This window comes from Caretta caretta, chromosome 1 (assembly GCF_965140235.1).
Source record: "Caretta caretta isolate rCarCar2 chromosome 1, rCarCar1.hap1, whole genome shotgun sequence".
NCBI classification, from domain to species: domain Eukaryota; kingdom Metazoa; phylum Chordata; order Testudines; family Cheloniidae; genus Caretta; species Caretta caretta.
In genome coordinates, this window is record NC_134206.1 from 15028685 (window position 1) to 15046139 (window position 17455).

A 17455-nucleotide genomic window follows, 5' to 3' on the forward strand; every position below is an offset into this window, starting at 1 on the left:
GGATCAAGGTTTGAGATGGGTCAGAACCGAAACCCTGGATCTGACCAGCCATGAACTTGGAGGCAGTTTGGAGCTGGATCCAAACTCTGCCTGTCTAACATGCAATTAGAACGCTACGTGCTGGGATCTATAGTCCCCATTGGCTGTTCCAGTATATTAAAGATTTGGGCAGCTGTGGACCATATTGTCAGTTTCCATGGGTGGGATTAGCCCAGTGAATGGCACTTTGACCATCCCTGATAATACATGCCACCTGCACAGAGATGTTTAAACTCACATCACTGCTTCTATGCACCAGCTGAAAACAGAAGAGCATAATTCAAATCTGACTTGTGAGTCTTTACCTGTCTTGTGTCCCGTGTGACCCCACTTTTTCATTCTTCATGCAGAAGTCAGGCGAGCTCTGCAGGTAAATCAGCTCTGTCTCTTTAACTGGCCTGATGTCAATATCCTTTGGTACTAATTGCTTGCGTGTGCCCATGGGTCGGTGTACCACCTTTGTGGCTGACAAGTACTTGTTTTTGAGGTCCTGTGCAATGTCTCTCAGTTCTTGAAGACCCTTCCAGCAGGTCTTGATAGAACAGGAACCAGAAACTCCATGACACTTACATTTCATTTCAAGAGAGGCTTTCAGGGCCTATGGAAAAAACAACAACAACGAGTTATGAAGTGACCTTCTCTTTACTTAAATCTGCCACAGAATTGCTAAAGGAGTTAATGTCTTAACTGGATTGCATAAACGAGTATTCACTGCTCTGGTTTCTGCACAACCAGGTTAAAGTACCGACTGTGCAGAGTGAAACGCAGCTCACCGCTTAAAGATTGCTGTCAGCCTGGGTATTATTTTTACTGTGGCACCTGTTAAGGCAGCACACAGAGCAGTCCCATAGTTTTCTATCACATTCCCACAGTGCTGGACACATCCTTTAAACTCCTGAGGAGCTGGAAGTTGAAGTAATTTGCAAATAAATAATCAATATGAAATTTGTGCCTTCAGCATATTTATACGTTTGATAATGTAGATTTCAAAGCTTAGATTTATCGAACTCCATGTGCAATGACCATATCTCCACATTAGCTGTAGTACAGAACTGCTGTATTATGCATTGTATCGTTTCCTTTGGTTTTGCAGTTTGCATAATTCCCAGAATGCAATAGGAAAGATTCTTTGGGGGTGAGAATCAACAGAGCCGTGTCCCTTTACACCAGACAAGAATTTGCCTTAGGGGCTTAACCTTTAGAATTGAGATATTAAGGAGCTAATAGAAAGAGAGATGTGGTGCAGTGCTGTGAACTCCGGATACAGTGACTCCCTGTGCGGCCATGGACAAGTCTCTCAGGAGCAAATTTTATGACTGGCACTAGGGGAGTAGCTGGGCCAGCCATTTGGGAAACATGCAGGGGAGGGAGAGAAGACTTTTCTCCCCCAGCCACAGTGGATATGTCTACACTGCACACTCAGCTGGGGCTCTGACTCAGGTTTGAGCCCAAGCCTCATTCCTGTCCACACACAAATCAGTCTTGGGTCAGCAAGCACTCGAGATCCGGGTTCTAGAACCCTGGCAGGGGAGTGGGTCTAAGCCTGAGTGCCACTGTGATTCGGGTCCACAGACTCGAGTCAGAAGGTCTGCCTAGTGCAATGTGGATGCATTAGTATGGCTGGGAAACGCAGGGCAGCAATGGTAAGCCCAGGTTTACAATTCAGTATGGACAGTCAAGTGTGGGCTCGGAAATGAGTCGAAGGGTGCAGGTCCCCTGGACCCAGGTTTACTATACAGTGTAGACATACCCTGAATAGTTATGGAGGTGAGCCATGCAGACTGTCCCAGCGGAGTGGCTGGAGCAGCTTCCAGAGCCCCCCATAGGGGAGCGGGAGGACAAGAGAATCTGAGCAATGGCAGATCTACCAGCTTTGCCCCTGCCTATTCCCCACCCATTAAGCCCTGAGGCACAGGGAGCCCTGGAGGAGCTGAGCTCCACCCCATGAAAAGTGGTGTGCAGCCTCTAAACAGCCAGGCCTCCAGCCTCCTCTCGAGCAGTGAAATCCACTGGAAGGGAACTTCTGCAGCCACAGGGACAGGAGCCGGGTTTCCCCTCGACTCTCTCTGAAACCATTTCTCCATTTGCGGAGGGCTGTTGAGGGGATTCGTTTGTGAACGTCTGCAAAGCGCCACATTCGTGGCATTCATTAATTTGCAAGTTAATTTTATTGGAGAAAACGAATCCCTGGGCTCACTCAGGCCTGGTCTACAGTAGGAAATTAGGTTGGTATAACTCCGCTGCTCGGGGTGTGAAAAATCCCCTAGGCGATGCAGCTAAGCCAACCTCAGTCCTGTATAGACAGCACCAGGTGGACGGGAGAAAGCTCCTGGCTCTCGGGGGGGTGGGGTACCTATTTGGTGGTGTCTTCACTGAAGCGCTACATTGGCACGACTGCCGCGTAAGTGTAGACAAGCCCTTAGACGTTGTACTCATCACTGACACAACAGTTGAAAAGCATCCGCCCTACTGACCTTACTGACTCAGCGTAGAGCTAGTAACCCGTACCATTTACATGGCACTTTACGTGGGTAAGGTACTTCACATATATTAACCAGTTAGTTCACACCACACATCCTGGGGAAACATCATCCTCACGTTACGGATGACGAAACTGAGGAAGGGAAGGGAAGTGGCCTCGGCAAGGTCACACAGTGAGTCAGTGGCAGAGCCAGGATTAGATCCCAGGACCTCCTGACACCCAGTCCTGTGCTCATGCTTCCCAACCCATCTGTCATCCAAATAAAGAAACTGAGGCAGAAAGGTTTGGTGATGCACCAGGCTCACAAAGGGAGAGGAAGGATGGTCCAGTCATTAGGACACTACTCTGGGACTTGGGAGAGCTGGAATGAAGACCCTGCTCTGCCACAGACTTCCTGTGTGACCTTGGGCAAGTCACTTAGTCTCTCTGTGCCTCAGTTCCCCAGCTGGACAATGGGGAGAACAGCACTAGCCTACCTCCCTGGGTGTTTTGAGGATAAATTCATTAAAGATTGTGAGGTGTTCTGACACTATGGTAACAGGGGCCACATAAGTGCCTTACACAGACAGCCCAGGACAGAGCTGAGCCTTCAGGAGTTTCCGGTGCCCAGCCAAGGATACATGACCACGCCTTTCTCTCTGCTGCTCATGCCCATGAGTACTTAGAGGAATTACATTTCTAGAGACTGAATTATATTGTCAACGCTTATGCAGGCCAAAGGAGTTCAGCGCGCTCTGGGGAAAGGCCGGCGTCTGTAGCTAGCGGGTAGATACGCTGAACTTTCACAAAGCCATCACCCACTACCGAGGGTTGTACAATGACAGTCGCTCTCTTTGGTTTGTTACCTGTCTCCCTACTTCACTGTTGTGCAGGTGCATCAGCTTATGGGCTTGTGATCCTGATTTTTTCATCTTCATGGGAGCATCTGAAAATTTGGACCCCATGACAAGACCATAGTTGAGGTTGTCAGCACATCCTCCCCATCGATACCCAGGTCCAGGTGTCTCACCTGGGATGGGGCCGCAGGAGCAGCCAGGGAGGTCCCCGGTGGTGCAGGCCCTGGCGATGGTGTGGCTGATTGCTGCAGCAGAGAGGGCATACACAAATGCTGACTCCCTTGTGCCTGCAAGACAGGAGAACTGCAACTCAGCCACCAGTGCCAAGGCACTGGATGCCTTCTGAAGAGAGGACTGCACCGCCCCTGCCTTAGAGAAGACACGTCTCAAACAGGCAGAGCAGAGAAGCGCGGCTGGAATCTTTTCTGCCATGCAACCCAAACTTGGTGCTATGCAGGAGGACCTTGGACCTTCCCTTTTATGAGCGACTGACCCAAGCAGCACAAGAGGAGGTAGCTGGGGAGGCTGGGATGAGGGTACGTGTCACAGGGGGTGTGGGAGGGATATGGGTGAGGCCAGCACAAGGTTTGGTCGGGCCCTATGTGAGGGTGTTACTCCAGTGATGGGCGCAGGATAAGCATGAATGCAGAATAGAATCATAGACTATCAGGGTTGGAAGGGACCTCAGGAGGTCATCTAGTCCAACCCCCTGCTCAAAGCAGGACCAATCCCCAACTAAATCAACCTAGCTGGGGCTTTGTCAAGCCGGGCCTTAAAAACCTCTAAGGAAGGAGTTTCCACCACCTCCCTAGGTACCCCATTCCAGTGCTTCACTACCCTCCTAGTGAAATAGTTTTTCCTAATATCCAACCTAGACCTCCCCCACTGCAACTTGAGACCATTACTCCTTGTTCTGCCCTTCCCTGCTTACGACGAGGGTCCCAGCCCCTACCCCACTGCATAGCACAGTAAAACTTGCCTCCTCCCACACACCTCTGACTCACGTCTCCCTGAGCCCTGCAAAGTCAGCTCCGATGGTTACCTCGCTCCAAATCCAGCAGGTAGTTGGGGGCCAGCTCAATGGAGGAGCAGTTCCACCGCATGTCGGAGAAAGTTCTGCGGCACGTCTTTATCACTTCCCGGGCCGCCTGGATGATGGTTTGCATGAGCTCCAGGTTGCTGCGGCACAGCTGCACTTGAGACACTACCAGACCTTCTAGCTGCTTGCAGTGCTGGGTCTGATTCAGAGCAAGGACGGAGGGAGTCTTGGACAAAGCTCTGGGAACAAAAACGTCACCAAAGCCATTAGAAAGTTAATCTTCCAATTGGCATTAGTTTCTCCTCTGTCAGACTGCCCAAGAACCACCTGCAAATACTTTGCCTTTGAAACACCATCACCCACCCCCCGTTCTAACTAAGGAAAACATTTCAATCCATTCAAAGGCTCTCAGAATGCCATGTGGATTGAACAACATAGACAGATGCTTTGGGAATTCTTTTGGGCAAGCCTAACCTGCAGCTGGGAGTGAGCTTTCCAGCTGGCGCAGACAGACTTGTGTAGAGGGGCTCACACTAACCAGCCAAACTCAAGCCAACCCTACCCCCGGATCTGAGCTCAGGTGGCTAGCCTGAGCCTCTACTGCAGTGTCCACACAGCTATTTTCTGTGTGCTAATGCAAGGATCTTCCAAACACTTGGAAAATGACCCATCAGCTCCGTAACGTATAGCTAGATCTTCCTATGGCATAAGAAAGCAAGCTACATAGGCACCATCAGTGGTCTGCATTCAGAATCCATCTCACACACCAGCAAAGGATTATGCTAAATGTCCAAGTATGCAATTACGGGGGGGGGGGGGGGGAGGGGAATCCGCTGCTTAGCCTAGAAAAAAAATGATTGAGTTTCCAAAACAGATGCTTCACCACTGAATTAAAGCAAACCACTCCACCAGAGTAATTACCATTACTCTTAGATAAGTGAGTGTCAATATCTTCAAAAATCCAGTGCAGAAGTAAAATGACAGTGCTGGAAAGGCAGCATCCTGGAGAAAGCTGAGAGCTAGTCCAAAAACACCAGTGCAAACATTACCATGAAGCATCATAGAAGGCAACAATACACCATAGACCACTGGCCCAACTACTCTGGTAGCCTTCCTCCAGCAGTTGCCAATATTTGATCCATCAAGTGAAAGGAAAACAAGGGAACTGATTATGCTATGCAGCATCTTTGGGCATGTGATTCTTCCCTAGCCACCCGCAGGTGGTCAGCTGAAGAACAGAACATGGCTTTCTCTGTATCTTTATGATCTACCTAGTGCAGCTGTAAATGTTCTTCCTGATCATGAAACTAGTTTGTAACTCACTGCGTCATGAACAATCCTGCACAGGCTGGCGATATGCTGACATAAAACATATTTCCTTGTATCCGTATTTAGTGTGCTGCCTTTCAGTTTCTACACCATCCTGTCCTCCTGGGTGAATTCTGTTTATTAATGGGCACATTTATTTTATTTACTGCTACAGCAGGTAAGTGATCGACAACTTAAACAAAAAACCCAAAACAGATTTAGAGAGGGGCCCAAACCACAACACTTGCTCTTTTCTCCCCCCCTCACACCCATCTTTGGGGAATTCATATCCGCATCTGAATCTCACGGAACTGGCCCTTACCGCAACTATGAGCTGAATTGAATCCACAAACCCAAACAAGGTCTTAAATTCCCTGTTTGTCACAAACTTCCTTTGTGCCCGGGGACTGGGAATTTAGTTTTCCAGTGCTCCAGTTCCCTAGTTGTGGATAATAGCAGTGCCCCACCTCACAGGGATGTTGTGAAGATAAATACATTAAAGACTGTGAGGAGCTCAGATACTATGGTACCTATGGTTGATAGTTAGCATTCTGCATCACTTGAAACTTCTGCCTGCTTTTCAAAGGTAAGCCCCAAGCAGAGTGCTTTGCAGAGATCCCTGGTCAGTTTTCACCATGTTCTTCATTATCAGGTTTCTTCTATAACGTCCCTACATGCAGCTCCAGAAAATAATCTCATTGTTCCTCATGAGCTGGCAGGAGGAAGAGGAATTTTCTGTCTCCTGTGCATCATACTGAGTGATATGGAACTAGGTAACTATGGGTTGACACAACCTATATGGCCTGGCAGCTGGGAAGATAATGCTATATGAACTACTTATAACTTATAAGGAGGAACTGCCCTGTCTGAAGACTGGCACAGGTAGATCCAGAGTTAAAGTCAATTGGAGCTGCAGGTGCTTAGTAACTTGGGACCAGATCCACCAGCAAAAGATCTGCCTCTTGGCCTCTAAAGTTTGGCATCCAAGACCCTTGAAAATTTGACCCACAATGTCCATCAGCAACTCTCAGGAACTGACTCAAAAGCTAGTTAGGCGAGAGGCCAAAACTAGTGTGAGATTCAGACCACACCTAAACATAAATACAGCAAAGGGGATGGCTGCTTGGGAAGCAGTATATTCCAAGCAGCAAAACAAGTAAACATATTGGGTACATCTACCCTGCGGAAAAACTCCCTGGCAGCGAGTCTCAGAGCCCAGGTCAACAGACTTGGGCTCACGGGGCTGGTGGTTCGGGGCTAAAAATAGCAGTGTAGACATTCCTGCTCAGGCTGAAGATCCTCCCAAGATCCTCCCACTCACTCCAGCCCAAGTGGGAATGTCCCCACCACTGTTTCTAGCCCCATAGCACGAGCCCAACAAGCCTGAGTCAGTGGACTCGGGCTCTCAGACTCGTTGCCTTGTGTGGGGTTTTTTGTTTGTTTGTTTGGGGGTTTTTGGGATGGGGCAGGGGGAGGTTGTTTGGGGTTTTTTTTGCAATGTAGATGTACCCAATAAGTCTGATCAAGTAAAGGAGTTCTGCAAGCCTGGGCTTGAGGAAAACAGGGACTGTCCCAACTGCCCGAGAGAGAGACTGGGCATGGAAGGTTGGGTTCATTGAGAGAGAAAACAGGGTGTGTCCGAAATGCTGATGTTCAGGTTGGGACCACTGAGGACGGATTTGATCTGTGGCTTGATATGGCTGGAAAACAGGACCGCGGAGACAGGAAAGGAGCCTGCTGAAATCGGGCCTTGCTCCAGATACAGTGGGATTATCACCAGCAGGGAAGAAGCCACAGGAGTGAGCATTATGCAACACTATGGAATAAAGCAAGATGTTCGTATGGAAAGGAAGCTAGAGCATTTCAGGGACCCAGCCAGCAGACACTGAGGCCACTTAGAGAAAGAAATGCTGCAGCCCATCGGAAGATGAAGGGAAAGCAAAGGAAAGATGGCTGGAAAGCATCACAGGTTATGTCAATGCTAACGGTGCAGAGGCAGGGAGTGACATGAAGAGGGAGCTCATCGGGAAACCGTACCACAGCACTTGCTGATATTGATGGTGAATTTTATGGATCAAATGTTCCAAAGTGACTGTGCAATAAATAAGAAACTAGGAAGCATGGAAGGATTGGCAATAAGGGAAGGAGAAATGGATGCATTATAAATCCAAAGAGAGGAATTCAGTAATTAGAGGCAATCCCTGTTTCTCGTTGCGTAAGTCACACTCTAGGGAGCCAGCCATGAATAAAACACAGGATGCAGAAATGTAGTTTGTGAACATCTCTCACGCTTCAGCTTCATGCCTTAGCTTACGAGAATTTATAATTGGAAACATCTCTGAGCATCAGGAGGAAAATGAAGAGAGTAATGGAGATGGAAAAGACAACTCATATTTATTGGAGACGCTTGCAAAGAATGTAATACATATTTATAAATCACGTAGATTAGGGATGCAAGAGACACCTTAGGTCATCTAATACAATGGTTCTCAACTTTTCTGGGCCCAGGACCCATTTGTAAATGTTTATGGCCAGCTGCAACCCAGTAAACAGCCTGGGGGTGGAGGCCCTGGGGTGGCTTCGGTCAGCGTCTACCCTCCCCACCTCGCCCCGGAGGGGGGTGGGCCCTGCTCAGCACTCACCCCACAGTGGCGGCTCCTGCAGTTCCTGTGCTGTGGGGCTGGCTGGCTGGACTTGGCTCTCCGCTCCAGGCGTTGCAACCTCCGGGGTTGCAGCTCTGCTCAGGTTTGGCCCCGCCCCTGACTGGACCAAATTTGTGAGAGTGCAGTTGTGACCTGGCCCCGAGGGTTGCAGTACCACTCACTCAAATTTGGCCTGCCCAGACTCCCGTCTTGATGATGGCTGAGCCAGACCTGACTGGCGCTGGGACCCCAGAGGTTGCAGGGTGCAGGGAGGTGAGCCCATCAGCCAGCCCCATGGGACAGGAGTCACAGGAACTGCCACACAACCCTTTGAAACATGCTGGTGACCCAATTTTGGGTCCCGATCCGCAGGTTGAGAAACCCTGATCTAGTGCGTGTCTCGGACAGTGCAGGTTTGGTTGGTCTCTATTGAGCAGCCACAAGTGGTTTGTCCTCAACCAATCTAATTTTAAATAACTCCAGGAACAACGCCTCAGCGGGCTGTTCTGTAGCATAACTGACATTTTACGCTCCCGACCCTGCCCGTTTACAATGACAGTTGATGTCATTGGCGGAAAGGCCAGCTGTGCCTCAGAAGGACGCTTGTTTGCCATGTTGTTGTAGATGTGTCAGTCCCAGCATATTAGAGAGATGAGGTGGGTGAGGCAATGTCGTTCATCCGACCAACTCCTGCTGGTGAGAGAAACAAGCTTTCGAGCTACCCAGAGCTCCTCTTTGGGTGACAGACATTACCTCACCCACCTGGTCTCTTTAGAAGGACACTGTGAGGTAAGGAAAAGGAGGACTTGTGGCACCTTAGAGACTAACCAATTTATTTGAGCATAAGCTTTCGTGAGCTACAGCTCACTTCATTGGATGCATGGGATGCATGTAAGGGAGGCCCAAAGAAAGAAAACCCACTTTACCTGGTCCTAAGAGGAGCCGCCACTGCAGAGGGGGAGTCTTTGGTGGCGGGGAGTCTCCATAGGAGCTCCTCCTCCACCCCTACCCCAATTGCTGGCAGAGGAAGCATGGCTAGAGAAAGGGGGCATGGATGGGATTTCCCTGCACCCCATGTAATCCTAGAGGTTGCAACAGTCTCTTGTGGGCAGGTGGCCCAGATGAACACAGCCTTCAAGCTGCTGGGATTCACATCAGGGGATGGCCCAAGAATTGGGGGGGCACAAGATTGCATACAGCCACTATTTCCCACCACTCTCCTGCGTGCACTTGCACAGAGAATCCAGAGCATGGGGTGTTATCGGATGTTTTGTTTTATAAATGTCACTATTCACAATTTCATAATTCTAGCTGCCCTTCCCTTTACTACCCTAAACAATCCTTCATTCTCCAGCATTCTGAGGAGGACTGAGGGTTTGGTTTTTTTATTCAACCCTTCCCTTTAAATAAACAGGTTTCAAACCAAATTTATTCAGCCTTAAATAAAATATACTAAGGCTTTCTGTTGAAGTTATGGCTACTGACAGAAAACCATAAACATAATTACAGGGGAAGTATGATGCATGCTCAGATCATGACATTTGTTTATTCTTTTAATTATCTTGGACAGTTTTAATAAATTCATTTAAAAATATGAATAAGCTACAGTATTTAATGCTTTGGGAAGCGTGGGCGCAATCCTTCATCCCCTGGCACTACTTGCATGACAAAGAGCTACTCGCATGAGTAAGAGTTTCTCAGGATCAGGTTCTATATCCAGTACAAAACCTCCATCTCTCCTTTGTTGAAGTTTGTTGCACAATCCCCCCACCTCCGGTCTAATTTTGTTTAAATCTTTTTATTTTAACGGGATTTGGGGAAGATTAAGGTTGGTGGTTTTGTTTTTTAGAGTTCTCTTTAAGCACGGCAAAGAGGAGGTTCTGGGTTTGGTTTAAATCAGCAGCCCCAGTACAGTTTCAGCACAGCCATGTCTTCCTGGGTGGTAGGAATGGGGAAATGCTCTCCAGGGAGAACCTACGGGGAAAGGAGGAATGGAATATCCTTTCACATACTTTAGGATATTTTAGAGCCCTGTGGGCTCTATCCAGGGCTGGTAAACAAAATTTGACAAAACTACAAAGCCACACTGGCCCTTCTCTGCAATAGATCTGCCAATTCACAGCTGGCAGTAACTTCAGGGGGGACTTGGATTTGAAGCCGACGGACTTGTGCGTGCAGTGGCAAACTTGGCTCCCGGTTTGAAGGCACTTCTTATTGTAAGGTTTCACTTTAGGGTTTTTTTCTTCATTTTATTTTTTACTATATAAATGCCACTTGTCTGTCTGAAAAAGCTTTGGTATTCATTTACCCATTGCAACAATGTGCCGAGGGACATGGTGACTTCTCTTTCACTTGCAGTCTTTGAGTCAAGACCAGAGATGTTTCCAAAAGACGTACTATATAGCTCAGCCTCAAACACAAATTATGGGCTTGATTCAGAGATTACTGGGTGAGGTTGTTTGGCCTATGTGATGCAGGCGGTCAGGCTAAATGATCACAATGGTCCCTTCTGGCCTTTAAATGTATGAACTCTTTGTTCCTTCAGATTAAACGTTTTAAGTGATAGCCAGTGCTAAATCACCAGCCCTCCTTTGCTGAAGTTTGTTGCACCCCCTCCCACACACACTCCCAGTGTAATTTTATTTAAATCTTTTTATCTTAACTGAATTTCGGGAAGATTAAGGTCGGCGTTTTTGTTTTTTAGAGTTCTCCTAAGCACGGCAAAGAGGTGGTTCCGAGGGACAGCTCTCTGGCTTTGGTTTAAATCAACAGCCCCAGTGCAGTTTCACGGCTAAAAAGGGAAGAGCAAACTTCAAAGCAAAACTCCCTCTGAGGGCCCGATCCTGTAGTTTTTTCCCCATGCAACTCACTCATTGGCATCAATGGTCCTGATTCTCCCCTCACTTATACCAGTTGACCACAGCAGAGCTACTCCTGATTTACATCAGTGGGAGGAGAGATTCAGGCCCACTGAGAGGAAGAACAAAGTTCTTTTTTCCCCCCCTTCTCTCTTGAAAGAAATGTTCATCTGAAAATCCTGGAAGGTGATTAAACTAACCTGTCTGCAGCAGGTGGAAAAGGCCCAATCCTGCAGTCTTTACGTGTGCTCAGTGGGGGGTGAAATCCTGCCCCCACTGAAACCAATTGGAGTTTTGCCACTGATTTTGATGGGAGCTGGATTTTACCCTGAGAGTTGTACAGGAGTTAGGACTGCAGAATCAGGCCCAAGGCAACAAAATTTTAAATAACTAAAACATGGGATACCAGGGAGCTTGAGTCAGAGATAAATTAGTCAGAAATAACAGGAGTGTGTAAAAACAGATCTTTGTAAGAGAAAACCGCAGAGAACTTGATAAGTCGCAATGCCAACAAAACACATCTTTGTGTCACAACAACTCCATTTACTGTGTGGCATTCAGTCTCTCAAGTGAATAGGTTGTAAAGAGCCTATTTAAACATCGCACCCATTAAGAAGAAAATATGGTTGGTTGGGCCTGAATCTGCAGCTGTTTTGTAAGCCCTGATTAGAGCGCAAGTTTCACAATGCAAAATGAATACAGGATTGGGCCTCTGTACTAGTCCTTTCATTAGGGTGAAATTCACCCCCTCAGCAGAGGCACAATACAAAGCCTAAAGAACAGGAGGACTTGTGGCACCTTAGAGACTAACCAATTTATTTGAGCATGAGCTTTCGTGAGCTACAGCTCACGAAAGCTCATGCTCAAATAAATTGGTTAGTCTCTAAGGTGCCACAAGTCTTCCTGTTCTTTTTGCGGATACAGACTAACACGGCTGCTACTCTGAAACCAATACAAAGCCTAGTCACCACTTAATTCCCACACAAGGGTGAACGTTCTAATTAGGAAACGTGAGTGATGCGTCTTGCTGCTTTCAGCAGACTCAGTGCACCTTGTTCAATGCATTTGTGAGAGTTTCCTGTCTTAAGCCTGTGCAATGCAACATGTGCAGTTGCACAGAGCGCCCTCTAGTGCACCCCTCACTTGTCACAGTTATGAACAAGTAGCTTGCCTGCAAATTAGTGCCCCCTAGGCAATTCTCACACTTCCTTGGAAAAATTGTAAGGCTTGATCACAAATCTTGTCAATAAAGCCCTGGTGCAGGATGGCCCCTTGCAACTCATGCTCTTGCAGATCGTTCATACACGCAGGGCTCAAGGCGGCTCCGGTTGACACCGATGGCAAAGCTCGCTCCCATCTGCTGCAATGGGAGCAAGACAATGCACACAGCTTCTCTGATGATGAAATCTTATTTTGCAAAAAAACCAAAACAACCCAACAACTTTTCCCCCGTCTAAAGAATCTATAGGGAAAAACTAGTTTATAAAACAAAAATTCCCCTGTGGGTGTATTAGAGAGACAAGGTGGGTGAGGTAATATCTTTTATGGGACCAACTTCTGTTGTGGAGAGAGACAAACTAAAGAGCTCTGTGCAAGCCTGAAAGCTTGTCTCTCTCACTAACAGAAGCTGGTCCCATGAAAGATATTACCTCCCCCACCTTCTCTCCCTAATATCCTGGGACGGATACAGCTACAACACTGCATACAACCTACGGGTTTATAACGGTTTCTGAAAAGGTTGCACAGTAATTAAAGAGCTGATCCTGTAAACACCCACGCTGGTGTAAATAGTTTTACACACATGAGTAGTCCTCTTGAGGTCAATGGGACTACTCCCAAGCACAAAGTTTCTCTTGCAAGTAACTGTTCTGCAAGGTCCAGGCCTTATACATATAGGACCAGATCCTCAGCTGGTGTAAAATGTCAGAACGCCAAGTCAGTGGACCTGTGCTGATATATGCCAGCTGAGTATCTGGCCCACAGTATCCATAAATATAATTAGAATAATTTAAAATAAATAGCTACCTTTCATGTTCCATTGCATTTTCTTCTTTCTTTTTTTTTTTTAATGAATAGATGTATAAACATAGCATAGAAGCCCTAAACAGCTTACCACAAAGCTTTGATTTTCCCCCGCCCTTACATCACATTTTAAATCAAAATGCACAATCAAAATCAACTCCGAGTAATTTAGGGCTCAGCCCTGCAGTCCCTACTCAGGAGGAAATCCCACTGGCTTCACTGGGAGTGGCCCTTTATGTCCAAAATGATTCTCATTGACACCAGTGTAAATCAGAGGTGACTCCATGGAGTTACACCAGCGTAACTGAGCACAAATTGCCCCATCCTGATGCAGACAAACAAGGTGGGGGGGGGGTGAAGATGGAGAGGGGAAATAACTTGAATTAAAAAAATAGTTCTTTCTAAAATCCCAGCTGGCTGCCTTCCACTTATGAAAAGCGCACTCAGACAGTTAGTGCAGATTTCCACCGGGTTTCAAACAGGTGTGACTGGCGCACAGCAGGGCATCTGGATGCAGTTCATACTTCAGATGTCACGTTAATCTTAACTTTCATCTTCCGCACTAAAATTCAGATAGGGGGACCCATTTGACAGAGAAAGGCCATTCCTTAGATTGATTTTTTTCCTCCCCCAAAAACTAAAAGTTTAACAACATAAATGCTGAAAGCCCTTTTTTTCCTGGCAGAGCTATTTCAGACCCCTCTAGCCTTCCTGGTGTGTTGATCTGGTTATAGCGCTGCTATGGAATTTCCCTGAAACCAACCTAATTCTTGCCTTTCAGGGGGCTAATTTCAGCACTCGCTCCACACTCTTTTCTCAGGCAACACTCCCAATGCAGTTGATGGATGTATTGCTTTGGGCTTTGCTTTAGCAGATCACTTAAGTAGGTCCTTAACTTTAAGCACATAAGGATTACCATTGACAGTCAAAGCTTAAAGTTAAGGACATGCTTAAGTGGTTAATCAGGCCCTTAATAAGCAGTGAGCCAGTCATACTGCATAGACAAGTGACGTTTGATACTATTAAAACCTAATTTTCAATATTAATAGGTATTATTGCACCCTGAATTTTAGTTGCACTACAATAGTGCCTAAGGCCCCCCTGGAACTGGGGCCCCATCATGTTAACCTGTGTGCATACATGTAGCAAGAGTAAGTCTCTTCACTGTAGAGCTTACAGTCTAAATAGACAAGACAAAAGGATGGGAGAAAGAAAGGATTATTAGCCCCATTTTACAGGTGGGGAACTGAGACACAGAAACTAACTGACTTGCCTGAGGAGTCTGTGGCAGAGCCAAGAATTGAACCCCGATCTGCTGAGTCCCCATCCAGTGCCTTAACCACAAACACCCAGCCTCAAACAGCTTATGTTCTGAATACAGATGATTTACCTGGCAACAATTTCATTGCATTTCATTTCACATTTTATTTTACAAAAGATCATTCGGGTCTAACCCACATCATTTAACCTCTGCATGGCCTTAAATTCTATAAAAACAAGAGATCATTCACCAGCCGCATAGAGGATGAAACCAGATGACTGTTCTAGGGGTCTGTTTGTTTGTTTGGTGATAATCCACTAATTGATTGTTTATTTAAGTGGAGAAATATGTCAATGATCTTTTGCCGTTTGCACACTATGCCAGGCTATTACACTGGGGGGAAACCCAATCCAGACAACCCTAACCAGTTTACAGTCAGTACTCTGCTCTCAAAATCCTAAGGGTAAAAGGTTCACAAAAACATGCTATCTGTCAGCTATTCCCTTTGGCTAGAGATTGGCAGCATTATCTTAACAGCCGGCCCTATCACTCCTACTTTGTGGTATGCCTGATACAGTGCCTTGTGGGAAAGCGTTTGGTAGAAATGGCCATGAAATACTTCATTAAGTGGGTCAGGCTAGTCCAGTTCTTCCTTTGATGTAAATGTGGGGAGAACTGGGCTCAAAGGATGTCCTTTTTAGAAATAAAGCATATACATAGTGTTGTGGTGGGTCTGATCCTGCATTCCTTGAAGTCAGTGGGACTTTTGGTGGTGCCCTAAGGAATGCAGTATCAGTCCTGAAATGTCTTTCCAATGTGTCCAAAGCCAACAGTGCTATACCTGAAGCTATGACTGTAATACAACAGCAAATATGCCACAATTTTTAAAAAATAATGTGTTGCTCGTAAAAATGTAGAGCGAGAGAGAGAGAAAGATACTTACAGCCATTTTATTCCAGAGCAAATCCCAGTCTGTAAAATGAAAGACAGAAATATTGCAAGACTCAGCTTCATTTTTCCACAGCCACCCGCTTTCAGAAGGAAATCAACTCTTTAAAGGGGAATCTTCCCGAATTTCTGAACAATGTATTTCCTTCAGTTTAGATGTGGTTCCTTCTTGGAGCACAGCAACCTGAAATCAGGGAGAAAGCACAAAGATATGGTTAAGACCCAAGTGTTGTGAGTCCTGGTGACAGAGAAATTTATCATCCGAATTGCAAAGGAGTGGTTTATGAATCACGAAAAAGTTCAGATTCCCCTCCCCTCTCTTCTTGATAGAACCTTTACAGTCAACAGACAGACGAAACGTATGGCTTGAATTATGACTTGAGTTATAGTCTGATTGTATGTTTCTGGTTAACCCGGCATATGGCAAGACTTCATTCCCTGTTTCAATTCCTCCCCCCACCCCAGGTTCTGTAAATCTGCTTGGGGAGGGAAGAAATACAAATCTCAGGTCCCTGTTTTAGCTAATCCTCTTCGTTTTCAGATAGATAGATAGATAGATAGATAGATAGATAGATAGATAGATATAAAATATTTCTGAAAAAAGACACATTAAACACACATGTGTTGACTAATGGAGGTGCCCTTGCTCTGCAAATGTTTCAGTCTGTCTGATCTGTTACAAACAACTGTGTTTTGTTCCTTCCCTCCTGCTTTCATTCTCACCTCATTAACTTTGCTTCTCGCTTCTTCCAAATACACAAACACCTGGAGCGCAAGGAAGAGCCCTCCACTCTGGCCCCCCCAGGAAACATTACAATCAAAATTGTCTCAAAGAAGCATCCAGCAGCAAACAAAAGATCTCAAGGATCCTCTTTTCTCTGCTTTTTATTAAACAAACAAGGCACATGACTCCTAAATTCTTACAAGAGTCCTCCTTATCTCAGACAGGGGCTACCCCTGCTCCTGTAATAACAATGGTAATAATAAACCAATCGGGATTCTCTCCCATCATTCATTCTAGACAACAGTGAGGGGTTTCTTCTCTTCTTAACCTCCAGCGGTTTTTCTCAAGTGTACCAAATTAAGGCCAGATTCTGCTCCTCTTAAAGTCAACGGGCAAGGTTTCAAAAGTGGCTAGTAAATTTGGGTGCCCAAATTAGGCCCATTACACACATTAGAGGGAGATCTGATTTTCAGTCATGACTGAGCACCCGTCCACTTTCACATCAGGCCTCTTGAAGGTGTCTCAAGTCAGCCACCCCAAAACTGGTATCACCAGTCACTTCGGAAAACCTTGGCCAATTGCATTCAGTGGGAGGAAGGATCATGCCCTTCATTTTGATAATTCGATGCCTGCCTGAGCCCCAGGTCTGGGGCTGCCCGAAGCTCTCTTCCAAACTGCGCTCTTTGAAGGGTCAACTCTTTAATCCCCTAGAAGAGGGCTCCACTTTGGAAACCCGTTTAAACGTGCGAGTTCCCCCCGGGGTGCTTGCTGTGATTCCCAGCGCACTTTGGGTTTTCCTTCAGGGTGTCCCCATTGGTGTAAGAATCCCGTCCCTGAAACACTGTTATCGGGAAAGTGACATTGTACGCGGATCTTCAGCGCTAGGAGTGAAAATCCTGGCTCTGCTGAAATCCGTGGCAAAACTCCCATGTGCGCCGACAGGATCAGGATTTCACCCGCCTCGATTTTTATTCCCTTTTTTTTATATTGACCCGTCACTGGAAGTTGCAAGCAGCTGTCGCGCCGCTTCTGCAGGGAGGCAAGCTCCCCGCTCTCCTGCGTCTGCACAGCGAGACATTTATTTCGGGGTCTTTTATCTTTTTTAAAAACACTTGAAACCTTCACCCTTGAATCCTGACCATGCACTGGGCGGCCTGGGGGCTATTTCAGACCCCTTATCTGTCTCTCCTGAAGCTGCTTCACGGCACAGACTTCAGTGTGAAATTTCTTACAGCTTCCCTGAACGGGAGGGCGCTGTCTAATCCGGCTCTGCAGAATTCCTCCAGCCCAGACCGG

At 46.7% G+C, this 17455-nt stretch overlaps 1 protein-coding gene across 2 annotated transcripts in view; it reads right to left on the reverse strand.

Moving 5' to 3' along the window:
- Positions 1 to 17455, reverse strand: part of WNT11 (Wnt family member 11) — a 31975-nt gene that overhangs the window by 13299 nt on the left and 1221 nt on the right. The window contains exons 1-5 of one of the 2 annotated variants that reach the window (XM_075126163.1): positions 16159 to 17116; positions 15431 to 15619; positions 4400 to 4635; positions 3367 to 3644; positions 345 to 637 (exon numbers count right to left, since the gene is read on the reverse strand). In XM_075126163.1, coding sequence (XP_074982264.1) covers positions 345 to 637; positions 3367 to 3644; positions 4400 to 4635; positions 15431 to 15501 — 878 coding nt within the window. In that variant the 5' untranslated portion in view covers positions 15502 to 15619; positions 16159 to 17116. Of the gene's footprint in view, positions 1 to 344; positions 638 to 3366; positions 3645 to 4399; positions 4636 to 15430; positions 15620 to 16158; positions 17117 to 17455 lie in introns of those variants that run through there. The other variant, XM_048840009.2, reaches the window with a different exon arrangement.